This window comes from Lissotriton helveticus, chromosome 5_1 (assembly GCF_964261635.1).
Source record: "Lissotriton helveticus chromosome 5_1, aLisHel1.1, whole genome shotgun sequence".
NCBI lineage: Eukaryota > Metazoa > Chordata > Amphibia > Caudata > Salamandridae > Lissotriton > Lissotriton helveticus.
The window spans coordinates 1,261,110,007-1,261,128,866 of record NC_136065.1 but is presented as its reverse complement, the minus strand read 5'-3'; the positions used below and the strand labels follow the sequence as shown (position 1 = coordinate 1,261,128,866).

Sequence of the window (18,860 nt, the reverse complement as noted above, 5' to 3'; positions counted from 1 at the left end):
CACCCCCAAAAAATCCGCTAATCCGCGAGAATTCGCGGATTTCGCGTATTTTCGCAATCCGCGAATACGCAAATCCGCAAATTCGCGGATTGCGAATCCGCAAAATCCGCCCATGCTTAGTTGTAACGAAAATCTGCTTGGTTTAGACTTGTTAAAACGCCTGTACGCGACATTGTACTGTTCTCCAGCAGGAGTACAGCTTACGTTGGGTAAAAGAATAATCTCTCCGATGTACTTGTCGATGGATGCGCTCCCACCAGAGCTGCGTTCACTCCCTGATACTCTTTGGGCGACTGGTCCTAATGATGTAGGTCTATTGGAAATTCCACCCTATATAGTAACTTTGAAAGCAAATGTCAAACTTCCACGAATTCCACAATACAGAATCTCTAGTGAAGGTGAGCGTGCGCTCCTACTGATAGTACAAGATCTGATCAAGAAGGACGTTATAGAAGAAACTAGAGGTAATGTCTGTAATAGTCCTGTACTGCCTATTTTGAAAAGAACTGACCCAACAAAACCTCCAGTATATAGGTTTGTAATTGATCTTAGAGAGGTTAATAAAATTGTGATTCCACAGTTTCCTGTGGTTCCAGACATTACTGCATTGTTAACGTTGATTCCTGCTACAGCAGCATGGTTTTCGGTTGTCGACTTGAAAAATGCCTTTTTCAGCATTCCGATAGCTGAAGAAAGCAGAGATATCTTCGGTTTCTCTCTAGGAGGACGAAGCTTCAGGTTTAAACGCGCTCCACAAGGCTATTGTGAAAGCCCATCCATTTACAGTCAAACATTAAAAAGCCAGTTAGATTCCTTCGTACTTCCTCCTGGTTCTGCTTTAATACAATATGTCGATGATCTTCTAGTGGCTGCCGATGACAAGGAAACTTGCAAAACAGCTACAATTTCTTTATTGCATCACTTGTCAGATTTGAATCACAAGGTGTCACCTTCAAAAATGCAATACTGCTGCCAAGAAGTGACCTACCTAGGTCATCTCTTGTCAAAGGAGGGAAGGAAGTTGACCCCAGAGAGAATAAAAGCAATTACACAGATGAATGTTCCTAGCACGCAGAGAGAAGTACGTGCCTTTTTAGGTATTACCTCATATTGTAGGCAATGGATCCCAAATTTTTCTCTTTTAGCAAAACCATTGGTAGCCTTGACTGGGAAAGGTGTTCCGAGTCCGGTACCATGGTCTGCAGAATGTCAGCAGAGTTTTTCTGAATTGCGAAATGCACTGTGTTCAGCACCTGTATTGGGTACACCCGACTACAGTAAGCCATTCACGCTCTATGTCCACGAGAGAGAAGGTTGTGCATTGAGTGTTTTGACACAGAAATTTGGTGATAAACAACGCCCTTGTGCGTATTTTTCATCAACGTTAGATCCGGTAGCCAGAGCATTGCCTAGTTGCTTGAGAGCTACAGCCGCAGCTGCAGCTTCCATTCGACAATCTGCTGGTTTAGTAATGAACAACATGCTAGTGGTCATGGTTCCTCATGCTGTGGATACACTCATGAACCGAACCAAGACGCAGCACCTCACCAGTGCTAGATTATCAGGTTATGAACTGACACTGTTAGCTAGTCACGTTCAGATCAAGAGATGCAATGTATTGAATCCAGCAACATTGTTGCCGACTAGCCAAGAGTCGAGTGATTCCGAACCACACGACTGTTGTTTCAAAACTGAGGAAGAAACAAAAGGACGAATTGACCTAAAAGACACTCTGTTATCAGATCCAGATGGAACGTTGTATGTTGATGGGTCTTGCTTCAAATTGGAGAATGGTGATGTGACTGCTGCTTATGCAGTAACGACCTTGAGTACGATTGTGGAGACTGCAAGAGTGAGTCAGAATTCTGCCCAGGCTGCAGAATTGATCGCGCTAACAAGAGCGTGCGTTTTAGCTAAGGGAAAGAGAGTGAATGTGTTCACAGATAGTCAGTACGCGTTCGGCGTGGCCCATAGTTTTGGCCGTTTGTGGAAAGAGAGAGGTTTCATTACGTCCCATGGGACTAAGATTCAACATGGTCAGCTAGTTAATGACTTGTTGGAATCTCTAACCTTGCCGACTGAAGTTGCGATTGTGAAATGCACTGCTCATAAAGCAATCACGGATGATGTTGGTCGTGGGAATGCTTTTGCTGATGAGACTGCAAAACAGACAGCTAGAAATATGATGAGTAGAATGTATGTTTCAACGTCTGCAAGATGGATTTCTGAGTCTGGAATGTGTGAAGACACAGTGGAAAGCGTGAAAGAAATTCAGAAAGAGGCGACTGAGGAGGAAAAACTTGCATGGAAAGAGAGCACGGGTAAATTGGACTCGAGTGGGTGTTGGATTGACTTGTCGGAACAACAGCGTTGGATGTTGCCTGATGCGTATGTGCTTGCAGTAGTAACGATGGCACATGGAACAGCGCACATCAGTTCAAAAGGGATTTGTAAGATGTTGGCTCCGGTCTGGAAGAATGATGGGATTAGTAAGTGTGCAGAGAGAGTGGTGAGAAATTGTATGGTATGCTTGATGCATAATCCTGGCAAGGGAATCCCCACACCTGCAGGTCATTTCGCTCCTCCTTCCTGCCCCTTTGAAGTGATCCAGCTAGACTTCATTCACATGGATCGTTGTAATAACCTAAAGTACGTCCCAGTGGTAGTTTGTGCTTTCTCCAGATGGATCGAAGCATACCCGCTAAAGGACAATACTGCCTTATCCACTGCCAAAATTCTTCTTAAAGAATACTTCCCCAGATACGGAATGCCACGGATTGTATGGTCAGATAACGGAAGTGAGTTCGTAGGGAAAGTTATGCAGAGTGTGTGTGCCGGCCTAGGGATTAGACAGAAGTTTCATAGTGCGAATCATCCCCAGTCCGCGGGTTTAGTCGAGGGTTACAATGGCACCCTTAAACTGAAACTTGCTAAGATACAAGCATCCACGGGTTTGTCCTGGCCAGACGCATTGCCTTTGGCTTTGCTATCAACAAGAGCAACTGTACATTCTAGAGTAGGACTTAGTCCATATGAAATAGTTTTTGGTCGTCCTGCAAATGTTTGGGGGGTACCTAGACCAAAAGAATTCAAGCAGCTGGAATACCCAATGTTAATTGATTACCTTTTCGACTTGACTGCTAAATTGAGTCTTATTCACCAACAGGTTTTCGATGCATTGCCAAAGCCACCGGAGAGTCCAGGTCATCAGCTGAAACCGGGTGACCAGGTGGTCATTAGAAATTTTGGAAGAACGAAAAATCTTCAACCCAGATTCATTGGCCCTTTCCAAGTCTTACTAGCAACGAGAACTGCTATTCGTGTGGCCGGAAGGAAGAACTGGATCCATACGACACACGTCAAACGTGTGCCTCTGCCACTTCCTTACGACAACTGGGTAAAGAAAGGAATCGGTGCCTCTGAAACGGAACAAGTCCCCAGGTTCATACCTTTCAGCGATGCAGAACTGATCACGGATTCACCAAATTCTGACTCTCCTCCTGAAACTGCTCTTTTGAACCCTGAACATTTGTCATCCGCACCCAACGAACATTTGCCATCTGCACCAAAAGAACATTTGTCATCTGAAAACGTGAACATTACAACGTCGGCTGAAAATACATTGTTTCCAGACCAGACAGCTCCTGCAAAACTGAGATACAATCTGCGGCCTCGCAATATGGACAAATAAAGCAGGAAACTGCCTATTTTCAGATTTGAATTTTCTATACATTGCCTCCAGCCAGGAAGTTTGCTAATACTTTGTATTGTTTCTTTTTGTTTTAAAATTGCCTTGCCGTCTGGGTAAGCCGTAGGGTCGTGGCTGTGTGCCTAGTTGAATCTGCGGGGGTCAGACACAAGGTCGATCTTTCTGTTAGTTCTGGGAACTCCCAGGGCTGATAGAGGCATTTTCATCTACGTACACATCATCAGTGGTCGCGAACGGTCGTAGAAGATGGAGCTTCCTGAGCTGCAAAGAAAGAATGCAATTTATGTTCGCAGAAATAGACTGTACAGAATACTTCACAGCAAATGCTTTCTAATGCAATGTGCAGTTACATTTTTAATTGTTTTGATAACGTTGGTGGGTGGAATCATCTTTGGTGTGCATTTGATTTTTATGCCAGTAACTACAGTACCTCCCCTTGATCCTACTACTTCTACGGTTTCTTCTATGCATTCTTTTCACTCATTTCCAGAACACGAACAAGCTCGACGCTCAGAATTTATTAACAATACATTTGTACAGCTCTTGCATCAACACCAACTGGTAGTTAATACTACAGACTGCTGGGTGTGTGGCTTGATACCTCACACTATGGATAAAGGCATTCCCTATCTAGTCTTGCCTTTTAGCTACAATGGATCATTTCAGGCCTTTCAGACCATTTTTTCATATGCCCTTGAGACCTATCCTCCGCGTCCACCACGGTCCACTAAATACAACTCAGCCAACAAAGCTTTAGTCCAGGGAATTATTGACATGATTAAAGACGTCAATAATACTCCATCTTACCCTAGAGATGAATTACGGGTGTATTTGAGTTGGAACTCTACAGAGTATCGCCTTAGTTTGGGAGAAAGCAAACGTAAAAGCTCCACTTCAGTTTGGGTCGTGCCTCACCGAGGTCAGGTCTGTTTGCAAGGAAATGGGAGAAATCTGAGAGCTCAGCTAGGGAGGAGTGAGTGCGTTGAGACTTACGTATTTCCGTCTAACTCCTCCCCTGCCTTCCTTACTGCTAGAGGTACTTATTTCATCTGTCAGGACAGAGCATATACATGGCTGCCTGCTGATTTTTCAGGTTCATGTTATATTGCTCGATTGTTACCTCCGACATACACTGCTTCTTCAGATTATCACAAGACCAGAGTAGCAAGAGGTGTCTTCAGCAAGGAAGATACCGCTGGTCAGGAAGCTGGAGACTTCTTCAAAGGTTTCCTTCCGTTTTGGGGGCCTATGGACAATAGTAGAAATCTACGTCAACTAACACGGGTAGTTGAATCTACTATTACAGAAACGGCTGGTGCCCTTAGTAACTTAACAGCTGAGCTTCAGGCGGATCGTCTCATGACGTTGCAGAACCGAATGGTTCTAGACGTAATACTTGCAGATCGAGGTGGGGTATGCAGAATGATCCAATCGAGCTGCTGTGTTTTTATTCCCAATAATGCACCGACTGTCTATGAAGCGATCTCTAAGCTACACAAGATTTCCGACTCTATACATGTAGACAAGGGAAACTGGTCCTTCATGGAGTGGTTTTGGACTCTGGTATCAGCGTGGGGATGGAAGGTTCTGATGGTCATTGGTGTCATCCTAGTATTTCTGTTCTCGTGCTGCCTTATTATCCAATGTGGTCCCGCTTTGTGTAGTCTCTGTGCTGCAACCTGTTTCAGAAAACCACCTGCATTAGGAGAAAAGGCACGAGACAGGATGATGATGCAACAACATGTTGCTGACCTAATGAGCATAGAGTTAGACTCTGACATAGACTGAGTAATTGCCTATGTAAGGGCAAAAGGAGGGTCTGAGGTTCCGTGACGATTTTAACCCGTGTTTTCATCATTGTCGTAAACACATGATTTTGGTATCAGTGAACCGCAAATGATCCATTTAGTATATCCTGGTGTTTTCGCTATGCTACGAGCAAGAGCACTCCTGTTATGAACACATTTCTGATCTACCCGTGGCATCCATCTTGGAACACGGAAGCCATTTTGTATTCCTTGCCCTCACATAGTCAATGGACACGCAATGACCTCTTTTTCATCTAAGGACACGTAGGCTTTAACCGGCGATTCACCTTGCTAGTGACACGTGCACCTTAGGCCAGCAATGCTGTGGCAGCATGACTCGGCAAGAACTGCCTCCCCAGCCTGAGGCCAGTCCTGCTATACTGGTTCTTGTGTTCGTTGGCCTGATCATGATTAGGCGGCCGAAGCTGGTAACCGTGCCCATTTACGACCCACAAACATCTCTTATCCTGTCTTTCTATCTTCTGCACCTGGCTCTGCTCCTTTCCTTCTGGGCCTTTATTAGGGGGAGGTAACGAAATTCACGATGAGGCGGTCCGGGTCTTGAATGAGAAATTGACATGGGATTATGATGGAATAGTGGGAACCCCTCATTCGTAATGTTTTGACATCAGATACTGTTGACGATTCCTGTGCAAACGCCAAATATTTATTGTTTAAGACACGAATGTTTAGAACTGTGGTAACATGTAAAGAATTTGCCCCGAGCAGAATATTTAGTATTTAAGGAGTAACCCTCTTTGTACAAATTGAACAGGCTCCTAGACACTGCCCGTGTGCAGTTTCTGTGACTTCTGTGTCCCTGCAGTAATAAACCTTTGGTCTTTGACGCCACCATCGAGAAGCCCGTGTTTCTGTTTGTTTGTGCACCGAGACAGGTTGAACTCCGGGGTCTTCGGGTGTTTTCCCTGACACCTCTGGACGGAACCAAAAAGTCCAGAACTCCAACAAACCCATTCTGCCACTCTCATATCCACTCACAGACCCATACAGCCACTCACACACCCACTCACAGACCCATACAGCTACTCACAAACCTACTCACACAGGCCCTCACAAAACCACTCACACACGCACTCACAGACCCATACAGCGTTCACACATTCACTCATTGACTCACAAATCCACTCACACACCTATATACTATATGACTTGTACCAAGATGGAGCATTCTTCTCTGATACCCTTTTTTCAAGCAACCACAAGATAAGAAGAAAAGGTTTCATGATCTCCAGGGCAAACCAATACCTTTTGGTTTCTTCAAAGCTCAGTACTTCCTTTTTTGGTCTGTTCCCCATTTTGGCTCAGTGTCTATGGGATGTTCTCATCACGCTGCATCTTTATCCGTACATTGTGGCCCTCACCTACTCATGACTCAGTTGGCAGGTTATCAGACTTTCTAGGACTACGACCATGAGCCACAGCTGAGGCCCTTCCCAAACCATACAATCCTGCTCTGTAACGTCTTCCTAGCTCCAGTAATTCTTCCATCTGGCTCTCAGAATGTGAGTGTCTGAAACTTAGCAGCATGCCCACTGGGTATCACATAGCTAGGAGGCAATAACAAAATGATGAACCCGCAGTTAAAATAGCATGTTGATACTTAACCTCCGCCTGAAAAAGAGAAAGCAGAGCGATCCAGAAACTCTAAGCTATCACATTCTACTGAACTACTGCACTTTAAGAATCTCTTCCTCTTCATTCAGTATATGTGATGTATTTTCCTGTTGGATCCTCCCCTTCCACAACCAAACTAACATGTTTCTGATGTATCACTCTTTGTATCGAGTCTCTGTCTGTATGACATGTACAAATGCTTGTCTAGTTGTTTACACAAATCACCTAGGTGACATTTAAGGGCCATAACTGTACCACTATTTCTTGGGGCCTACAGCAAAACTCTTTCCAACAGATTTATCTTCTTGTGTCATAATGTATTTCTCTATTTGTTAGCTCACTCCGTCAGCTTTGCCTAGTACAGAACCAGAACATTGAATGCATCCCATTCTGTTGAACTGGTGTCAGTCGAGCCCCAGTTCATGTCAAAATATCAATTGGATTTTTCTAAATGTATTTCTGGAACCCTCACCCTCAAGCACCGGGAAATGCACCTCTAAGAGCAGTGATCCATGCTGGCTCTTAGTTAATTTAATGTCCTTTCTATAAACTATAACACTGACTATACATCCAACTAACAAGCAAATGACATCCAACTGACAGCACAATGCTGATGTGGTAACTATGTATTCGTTTCTGAACCCGAGTCACCTGCAAGATTAAGGGCCTTTGTTATAGTGTGGGCCACAAAACCGCACACAGCCCGCTCATCAAATCTATGAGTTGCAGCTTGCTGCAGCCCTCTGCCATCAAAAGAACTTCTTTTGACAATGCAGGGGCACTTTTGGTGAAAATACACAGTTCCTTTTAACCCACCATATCACGTCAGCAAATAGGAAAAGCAGGTTTTTCAAAAACATAAATCAATTTCCCTGTTTCTCTGTTATCAGAACATGGAATTTGGGAAGGTGGATCCCCATTGCAAGGCTGGAACCTTTTCAGTCTACACTCCTTGAAATGAGTCAGAACAGGCCATTCACACATAGGGTAGTCTAACTCACTTCCTTCAGGTCACACCAGCAACAAGCCTTCTTTGTCAGTTGAAGCCTTAATCCCTGACTCTCATTGGAGGGCAGCAACATGGAGTCCTTCCTCTTAATGATGGTGCACAGAGCTCCATCGATGTCAAAGGTTGAAGTGATAGCCTGACTCAGAGGATGGGTTTACAATAAGAGTTGCTGGATAACACTCTTTCCGTTGTACTATTAGTGTACTAACAGTTTGTGAGGCATGCAAAGTCAAGTCAAAGTCAAAAGATCTTTATTCGGATATAAAAACAATCCATAAAAGTACAGGTACATCACAACAATTCATCCTAATAAAAACAATAAAACAATCATTTAAAAAGCTGATAAAAAGTGGCACAATTAATTTCATAAGATAGGCTTCCAATAACGTTATTTTAGGATACAACGTGTATTATGTTTAGCCAGGCATATACTACAATAGAGGCAATATACAAACTAATTAACTATAAGATGTGCAAAAATACAACCCCTAGTGCAAATATACAAGAGTGCAAACTATGCAAAAGTAGTGCAAACTATATCAGACCATGTTCATTGTTGCTCGAGAACGAACAGCAGATTGGAAAAAGAAATTAACTCTGAAAATTACATCATTGGTGCCTCGCATCAATAAATCTCTAAATGCTAAGTTAAAATCCATCAGAGCATTCTCTCTAAAATATGGGATTAGGTAATATTTAGTATATTTTACATAAAAACCACAGAAAAACATAAAATGTAAAAGGCTTTGTTTACCACCAAAATTAAAAGGACAGCTTACATTTTCCAAATTTTTATTAAAGCCTAATGGGAAGCAGAGTAAATTTTTAATGCTCCCATCCCTGAAGCGAAACAGCAAACTCCTATTCCATCTGCCCAATTTTTTCCGTAAGTAACCCTGGGGCATATTATTAGACCTACCAAATGTTTCAAAAAGGGGGATGTACTTTATAATAGTGGGCTTTACAAGCTCGGTCCTTTCCCTCTCCTTTCTGTACTGGTCATACAAGGCCCTTTTTACTAAGTTCTTATGGGAGCAATCAATAGTTAGGGGTGATGAAAATTGATGCCCCTTTTCCACGCTTACTAAGCTTTTCTCTACTGCCCTAAGACAGGGTATGTAGTTAGCCCGCTCGCATTTTAAACAATCCGTGATAATTTCACGGGTCAAAGAGGCAGCAGGATTCAGCCATATTTTCAACCAAAACAAGGCGGGCCTAGATCTTATAAAGTCCTCTATAAATGGGAGATTCAATTCCTTATGGCAAACATAAGTTGGAGCATAGATGACCCCCCCCCCAGAGCCTTCCTACAGAATCTATTCTGCTCGGTCTGTATGTTGGTACAATTCGAATAACCCCACACCTCTGCACCATAAGTTCCTGTTGGTAGACATTGGATTTTGTAAATTTGTAGCAGTGGTGTTATTACATCGGCGTGTTTGGGTTGGCGGAGGCTAATAATGGAATTGATGGCTTTGCCCATTTTGTTCCTCCCACTGGCAACATGAGGCTGCCAGGATCCAGAATCGGAGAACAACAGACCTAAGTAAGGGAAAGTGCTGGTGCTTTTTAAAACATTATTCCCTGACACAATATGACAAATTTTATGCTTTTTTGGGCCACAGGACATTATAAAGGATTTACTAAAATTAGTGCATAGACCAAGGTCGGCCATATATAGAATGAAGCCTGTTATTAAAGAGCGTAATGCATTGGGTGTGCGGCCTATAAGGACCGCATCATCCGCGTAAAGAAGTGCGGGAAGTGGTTTTCTATTAATATTCGGGACATCACTAGTCAATTTACACAAAGAGTTACTCAATTCATTTATGTACAGGATAAAAAGCAGGGGGGCCAGGACACAACCTTGTCTGACCCCCTGCCAATTAAAATGTCCCCTGAGACTTCACCTTCATTATTTATTCGAACGCGGGCTTTCAAATCACTATGTAGGTGAGCTAAAAAATAAACAAGTGACTCATCTAACCCATAATTTAACAAAACAGACCATAGGCGGGAACGGTTGACAAAATCAAAAGCTGAACTTAAATCCATAAACCCCAAATACAAAGGGGATTTTTTGGCAATGGTGTATTTAGCCAATAATAAATTTTAATTTAAGCATTGCTCGACAGTCCCCACATTGCTTCTAAAGCCTAACTGACATGGGTGTAAAATCATGTTTTCCTCTGCCCAGGTCCTGATCTTGTTAAAAATGACTCTTCCTAGAATCTTCAGGGTGTTGTCTATTAAGGATATGGGGCGGTAACAGCCAGGATCTAGTCTATCGCCTTTCTTAAAGATTGGCACGATAATGCTGTTTGACCAGGTTGCCGGGACTTGGCTGTTAGATAAATTGTTAAAAATATTGCACAATAAAGGTGACCAAAAGTCAGGTTCTGATTTAATTTGATCGATGGATAATCCATCGGGACCAGGTGCTTTATTACTTGCACTTTGGGAGATAGCATCTTCCACCTCCGTTATTGAGATGTTCAATGACATAGAGAGGTAATATATTTCCGTTAATGGGTGTGGTGCAGCATAAATGCTTGAGAAATGATCCACCCACATATCCCCTGATATATTACAGTTTATGGGGGTGATGTTTGATCCAATTGATCTCAAACTCCTAACCTCGCCCCAGAATCCGCCGACATCTCTCAGTGCTGCCGTGCGTGCAAGGGATTCCCAGTGATCTTTTAATAGCTCTTCTGTTCGTGTTTTTACGGTGCGCTTGTAACTTGACCTAAGACTCCTCACCAAAGGCAGGTCCCGTGGATCAGCCATAAGAGCAGCCCGTAATTCACGGTTTGCTCTGGAACATGAAGTGTCGAACCACCTGGGATTTTCATTATTATTGGCTGGGGCGGGTTCAGAAATCTCCTTTTTTATGGCCATGCACAACCCTGTAAAAGCCTCGATAATGTCATGTCCAGAATTATCACAAGATAAACAGACAGACACTAACGAAGGGTACTTTTTAATTGTACGGGCTAAGACCCCCTTATTGTCTATCCCCTTCCAAGCTACCCTATGTTTGTCCGTTGACGCCACCAGATTTTTTGCCCCAGGTTCTTTGCGTTTACACGTTTTTTTGAAAGATTTAAAAGTGGACAAAATAGGGTTATGGTCACTATATATGGTGTTGACAACCTCAGCCTCTAATAGACAATCTCCGAGCAGGGGAGATATAAAAACATAATCTACTGTGATTGAACTCCCACGCCCAATATACGTGGCCACAGGTCCTGTGTTCACAGTAGTATTTACTTTCTCTATAACATTGACTAAGTCTCGTGTGGCTAGATGATTCAACAGTTCTTTCCCTCTTTTGCAGGGGGGGTTCGCGAATAAATATGGGCATTAAAATCACCTCCAACACAAATGCCATCAAGTTTACCATACTTTTGCCGATCCACAATTCCATCAATAAAATCAAACAATCTTATAAAATTTGTATTTGGATGTGTTGTGAAGTCGTTATTATAAAAATTAATTAAAATATAACTTTATCCTATTAGTATAAATTAGGGCCTGGAAATTCATGTCATTGATCTTCAGGGGGTCAATTTTAGCTTCTGATGTAATCTTAACCCAAGTAGATAGGCCCCCACTCGGTCGGCCCATAGCCGGAACGGCTGCAGTTTGGTTATGGCAGCTATAACCCTCAAGGAGCAGGGAACTAGTGCACCAAGTTTCTTGGAACATTAGAATATCATAGTTAGTAACCCAATCTAACCAGTCCCTAGATTTCATTTTTGTGTTTAGGCCAGCAATGTTCCAACTCAAAATTGTTAGTTTGTCAGACAATATAGGGGTAGCAATGGCATGAGCGGTTATTTTCCGGTCAGATGGCAGTACAACCTCGATATTACCTTTCGACTCCTCTATAGGAGAACAGGTTGTCAGTCCTTCAACGGATCCAGTTGCATTCAGGTAATCACTGCATGCTATATCTGGAGGGATAGCTGGTGGTCAGTCCTGGGTCTCTAGCTCAGATAGTATGCTGTATCTATTAAACAGTGGGTAGGGTGGTGGACCAGGGCCAGGTAATTTCTGTGGGGGCCTGTAAAAATAACCCAACGATAAAGGAATTACGACAGTTGGAGGGCTAGGATAGATGTTGTTGCTATTAAATATGAATCTTGATGTTGAGGGATGCCTAAAATTAATTACAATGCAGTCTCCATTAATGTTCTTAAATAGGGGACCAACCAAGCTCACACGGCGAACTGACAGAATTTCACTTGAGATATTTGGCCCTACCCCTTTATGTTTAACCAACCAGTCGATACACTTGTTATTCAGCTGACCCAGGACTCATCTTGTCCCTCCTTAAGCGAAGGTACACCTGCTAAGATCAAAACATAAGGGCAGGCGTCGGGGGGCAAGTGCAGTGCTGGCCCAGGATGTTTTATGGGCCTGGCGTCAGCGACTTGTCCCTTATCTGAACCCATGTTAGTTGTATTCCCTGTCTTCTTAATGTCTGAACTAGGTCCTCCTTTTGAGGTGCCAACAACCGCACTAGCGGAGCACGGTGGTCCAACTGCAGCAGCAGCAGCTGCAGGAGTATGCTGCAATACGGTTACAGATTTACGTTTGCCTGCAGAGGCATCCCTGGGTACAGTATTAGATGCTTGTGTACTACTAGTGGTAATTGGCCCACCTCCCAAAATGCCCTTACTAGCAGTCTCCATATCCTTCAATAGCCGTTCTCCCCTCAGTAGATCAAGACTGATTACCCCTTTCCTTTTTGCATCTTCCCTTTTTACTAGATTTTCCAATCTGTCTAATCTTTTAAAAATTGTATTAAACTGTTTGATCATTTGACTTTCCATTTGTTTAAACATTGTGTCCACTATAGTCTCAATAAAATTCCCATGTAGCTTTTTTTGAGTAACACTTTCATTTGTAGGCTCTGTCTGTGTACAGGTGGAGTTATGTCCTTCTTTAGGGGGGGTTATGGCTGTGTCCCCCTCAGCTAATTGCAAAGACTCATTGTTATCGGTGCCACCCCCTAATGGTTGTTTCCCTCTAGTCCACATACTCTGAGGTGTGGGTTGACTCTTGTTACGTGGGGGTTGATTCCTTTTATTTAATGTTAGTTTCGCAGGGCCTCTTTTCCTTTTCTCTCCGACAGTCTTGTTACTCGGGGTCAAGGAAGGGTTAGCAGCTGGAGCGTCAGAATCCAGCTGTGAGTCAATGATAATGGTTGGACAGCTGCCCCCAAGTTGAGCTACCGGTGGAATGGCCGACAAAGAGGGATTAGTAATTAGGACCATAGGAGAAAGCGGCACAGCATTGGTAGAGCAATCTTGCTGGGACTATGAACTCATGAGGCCCATTGACATTCTCCTCTTAGTATTAGCAATTTCCGTGCTAACTAAATGGAAGGCATTTTCCAGCATGCTCTCAAAGGTGGGCGGGAGAACAGTAGGACCTTCAGGGGCCTGTGTGATGGTGCTGGTATTTCATTTCCCCATGATCTGTATGTGAGCTCACCTTAATATCGTCTTAGAGGGGTGGCCCGCCCGACCGCTGATGTCCCCTGAGGGCCACAGAGGGCCCGCCCTTTGCCCGGGCTTAGCTTTTACCCCTCTAAGGCGCTGCCCATGCGCTCCCATGACGTGGGGGCTGTCCTCTCTATTTCGAGCGCCTCCGGGCGTGGAATCGTCAGAGGTGGCGTCCGCCGCAAAGGGCTCTGGCGGTTGGAGTCCCCCCTCCGCACAGCGGTCGCGGGATGGGATACCGCGTCGGCAGGAGGGAGGGAGACCCAGTGAAGCAACAGGAGCCATAGAATGCAAGTAGGTGCCCCTTCTGGTGTGATGACAGCGCCCGCTCCACCGGGACTGTCCTCTCTATTTCAAGCGCCCCCGGGCGCGGAATCGTCAGAGGCGGCGTCCGCCGCAAAGGGCTCTGGGGGTTGGAGTCCCCCCTCCGCACAGCGGTCGTGGGATGGGATACCGCGTCGGCGGGAGGGAGGGAGACCCAGTGAAGCAACAGGAGCCGTAGAATGCAAGTAGGTGCCCCCTCTGGTGTGATGACATGCAAGGAATAATGTATTGTGCACATATAGTCTTACTGCACGCACCTTCCTAATTCAAATAACAGCATATTTCAGTGTCATAACATGCTATATTCCAGTCTTAAACCATTACAAAAAGTTGTCATATTAATAGCCACATTTCAAATGTATTAATTTGATTTAATTCAAAAGTTACAGTGTGATGCCTTGAAATGTGCATCCTATCATATGCTTTTGTAAAGAAAGAATATAGAACAAGCATTCCCTGTTACAGCCAATCAATCTAGTGTCAAGACATTAATCAATTGAATCCCCTGACACTCCTCACTCCATTGTCTCAAACTGAACTGCTGTATGAGCCTTACTTTAAGTCTACCATTTTAGTTCGATTAAGAAGATTTATAATTCTTTTCCTGTATTCTTCCAGTGCACCGTGCAGCTCTAGCGGCTGGGAGTGACTTCTTCCATGGCATGTTGATGAGTGGAATGAGAGAAGCAAAACAGGAAACAATTGAGCTGAAGACTCTCTCTGTTGCAGACCTTCGTCTGTTCATTGATTTTATCTATTCTGGTATCATTCAGGTAAACTGGGACAGTATCTTTGAAACTACAGAAGCTGCCATGAAATACCAGATGCAAAGCATGCTGACACTATGCTTCCAATTCCTGCGAGAAGAGATGAGTCCTGAGTTTAGCTTGGACGTGATGTCCCTGGCTGAAGCCTATGGTTTGCAAGATCTCAAGAGCTTCACTGACGAGTTCATCCTGAGGAACTTCAAACAGGTGGTGGCAGTGCCAAAATACCAGGACCTCACAGCAGATCAGCTTGTGACCTTCCTCAGCAAAGATGCTCTTTACACAACCACAGAGCTGGAGGTCTTCTTATCAGTGGTCCAGTGGATCAACACAGACCGCAAGCAGCGCCTGTCCCAAGCGGCACGGGTCATGAAGTGTGTGAGGTTTCCACTAATGACCAACAGGGAGATGAGGCAGATTATAGCTGTTGATTTGATGGCCCCATCAGGAAGGTGCTATGGAGTCCTGGAGGCCTCCCTTCTGAGTGACCCCAGAGGACCCTCTGTGATGAGTCAGCTTCCTTGCCGCGTACGGTTCCCAGACAAGGTTCTGGTCCTTATTGGAGGGGATAGCCTCAATGATGATCTCTCCAACAGAAAACCCAGCAAGGAATTGTGGTTTGCACACAAGTTCATCACGGGAATTGGTCTTGTGAAGTACATTGAGTGGCGCAAGCTGATTTCTCTTCCAGAAATGCCACGTTTTCGTCATGGGGCGATTACGCTGGATAACAATATCTATGTTTTTGGGGGAAATTTTTACTATGGCAAGCAAGATGTCCTGAAGACAGCTATCAGGTAAGCCAAACCTGTGAGGTTGCAGATGGCCACCAGGCTCCAAGGTCCTGTCTCTGTCACACTGTGTAGCACTGACTCAGAGTGAGATATACATAACTACAGTCTAGAAATATCTCTGTCTGATTAGCCAGATGGTTGAATATTTACAGTGAACGGTTCCTTTCTTTGTTTTAGTACCAAAATAGAATATATTACAAAGTGTAGAGGTTGTTTCCATGCTTGCATTGGACTAGGGTGCCGCCCTGCCTTTGTGCTTCTAAAGACATGAAAGCCACAAACAGTTTGCCACAAATGGTTCAAAACCAGGTGGTTCAAACCAAACTTAATGAACTCCTATTGGAATAAGTAATACACCTAGGCAGATCTCATGGACTTGGCACTCTGAAGAGGTAAGCTCAGGATATTTCAACATGTACATAGGTATAATCTTTCCTAAAGGCTATTTCTAGACTGCGTTCACAACTCTGTGTAAGTTCCAAAGAGCTTACAAGAAGGTATTAATGAAAGTAGCTACTATGGGACACAGGTAGGGTTTAACCCCTTAACCGCGGCCATTATTTTGCCGCAGTGCAGCGGTTCCGCGGAGTGGGCGGGCCGCGTCGGCTTTGGACGTTCGCAGCACCAGCAAGGTAGTGCTCGCGACGGCCAACGGCAGACGGCAGCAGGGAAGGGGTTAAGCATTTATCTGATCAGCATCATGTCCTTTCCCCTCACACTGATCCATGTGTTGATCAGCATTCCATTGTTTACATCTTATATTTATTTTTTGTTAAATGTATTTGCCTGCTAGTCTAGGTTTGTTAATAGTTTAGGCTATATCAGGTTATGGTTCTTAACGTAATAACTAGTTGCATTTATTGCGCCATAAATGCATTTGCTATTGCCCAATTCATTGCACCTTTCTTACGCCAATATGCACTGTGACATAATGTGTAACAATGGATGCACTCTGTGAGTATGCAACAAATGTGAAGCTTTGTCTATGTGCCTACCCCACAGTAGCACCAATGCCATTGTTAACCAAAACATGCAATACAAACATAAAATCAATAGTAAAGCCAATAACTCAGTTTTGTATTTTCAGTTACAGGCCTGGCATAACAAAATGTGAGGGGGCCCCCCTGCAAGATATATTGAAGGGGCCCCTCACGCTCAAATCAGTAGGGGCTGAGGGGGGCCCCTCCAGTATGGGTTAGCCTGGGGTCCCCCACGCACCGCAGGGGCATCAGGGGCCTTTGTTACGCCCCTGTCTAGGCACACTAGATTTGTATGTCATCAACAGGACAGAGGTAGAAGCAGTGGAAATTCTGGGCACACTGAATCTTTCCAGTGGACTAGTGGCTGCATGTTTTTGCAAGAGACTGACAACGTTTGTTCGTCTAATGGAAACCATTAGAGGAACGATCATAGAAATCATTTATTTGCTGAAAAAATAAGGTTTTCTTGCGGTGAAACATGCCAAGAAAGGATTGATTTGTGTAAAACGTATTCATGAGATAAAGAACAGAATAGGACAAAAACATGATGACTGAGTGCTCTCAGCTATCAAATATCCCTTCATATATTACAATGGAAAAACTTCCTATGAGGTAGAAGGAGACAGCCAGATACCCTGTAGTTTGATACTGAGTCTAAATACTTCGGGCCAAACCTACAAGGAAGTGCCGCAGCACAGGGATGCAACACATTTACAAGAATAAGTTGCATCTCTGTGACTCCCCCTGCACTGTCGCACAAACTGCCACCATGCGCTGGCGCAGGCAAGGATGCCTGCGTCGTGGGGAGATTGTTGTGGTGCAGCAAGGGGCACCTTCCTGCACAAAAACAATCATTACAGGCATTTTCCTCTTTCAATGCATGCTGTAGAATGCAGCACACATTGAAAGAGGAAAAAACGATGAGAAATTAAAACATTTCTCCTCGTTGCACTTTTCTACACCACCTCTAGGGTGGCATAGCATTCAGACGCATCTCCGGATTTACGATTTCTCGTAAATCTGGAGATTTGTCTTGTTCCATGGGTGTTGCGTGGGAACACCCACAGAAACACCCATGGAATGCCCCTTCAATGCAAAGTGCTGTGTGTGAAGGGGCCTTATTTACAAGGAGAGAAAAAGTCACTCAGGGTGACTTTTCTTGTCCTTGCAAATATGCAGGAGCCCCCTGTGCCACCAGTACGTCATGAAAAGTGACGTAATGGTGGCGCAGGGGGCTTGTAAATCTGCCCCTCCCTGTCTTCATCCAAGAGGTGGTTTACAATGTCTCAATCCAGTAGCTGAAGGGGGTTCACAAAAGCAAGAATAAAAGTTCAAACAAAGGGTGACCCAAATGCCACTCTCTGTGTATTAAACACAAGAAACTAGTTTCACCAGACCTAAAAAGAATTCTGTCTGTACATAGCACCAAGGGGTTTTAAAAGAGAAGGCTAGCTGTGTAGATTCTCAATAATTATTATCATAAAAACACGTTCAACGCGTTCATAGATATATCACATAGCAAGTGAAACGCGCATTGGCATAGGTTTTGCCTATGTGATTAATAATAAGTTGTTTTTTGTTGCAAGTTGTAGCTTGCTGAATAGTTGTACAATATAAGTTACAGAAAGCCTGTGAAAGTTTTATGACTTGTTTATGTACAAAAAGCCTATATATTGTGCTGTAACTAGTGGTAAAGTGCGGGTAAGTAATAGCAACATTTAAAAAAATGAAATGAAAGAGGAAAATAATAGAATTAATTGATGTAATGGCAATATTATGTGTTTAGAGGAGTTTTGACAACTTTAGGGCCCTGTGCACTGTACCTGCTGCACCATTCAAATCATGCCCCTAGTGTCTGCAAGATAGCTCCATTTATGACTGCCTGTTTAGTAGTAAAATATAGCAATATTTGGTGTTTTAGAGGAGTTATGACAACTTTTGGCCCCAATGCCACTGCAACTGCTGCACCATTCAAATCATGACCTCATTGTCTGGAAGGTAACTGCATTTGTGACTGCCTGTTTAGTAGTAAAATATTGCAATATTTGGTGTTTAGAGGGGTTCCCAGAGCTTTGGGCCGGGTGTCACTGCACCTGATGCCCACTGAAATCATTACTTTAGTGTCTGCAAGGTAACTGCAGTTGTGACTGCTTATTTAGTAGTTAAATATGCCACTATTAGGTGTTTAGAGAAGTACTGACAACTTTTGGCCCCGGTACCACTGCATCTGCAGCACCTTTAAAATCATTGCCCTAGTGCTTGCCAGATAACTGAACTTGTGTCTGCATGTTTAGAAGTAAAAATTAGCAATATTCTGTGTT

General features: G+C 43.9%; 1 protein-coding gene across 1 annotated transcript in view; it reads left to right on the top strand.

Annotated features, from left to right (window-relative positions):
* LOC144753575 (kelch-like protein 33) overlaps window positions 1-18,860 on the top strand; it is a 104,255-nt gene that overhangs the window by 64,834 nt on the left and 20,561 nt on the right. The window contains exon 2 of the mRNA XM_078641218.1: window positions 14,617-15,562. Coding sequence (XP_078497344.1) covers window positions 14,617-15,562 — 946 coding nt within the window. The remainder of the gene's footprint in view (window positions 1-14,616; window positions 15,563-18,860) is intronic.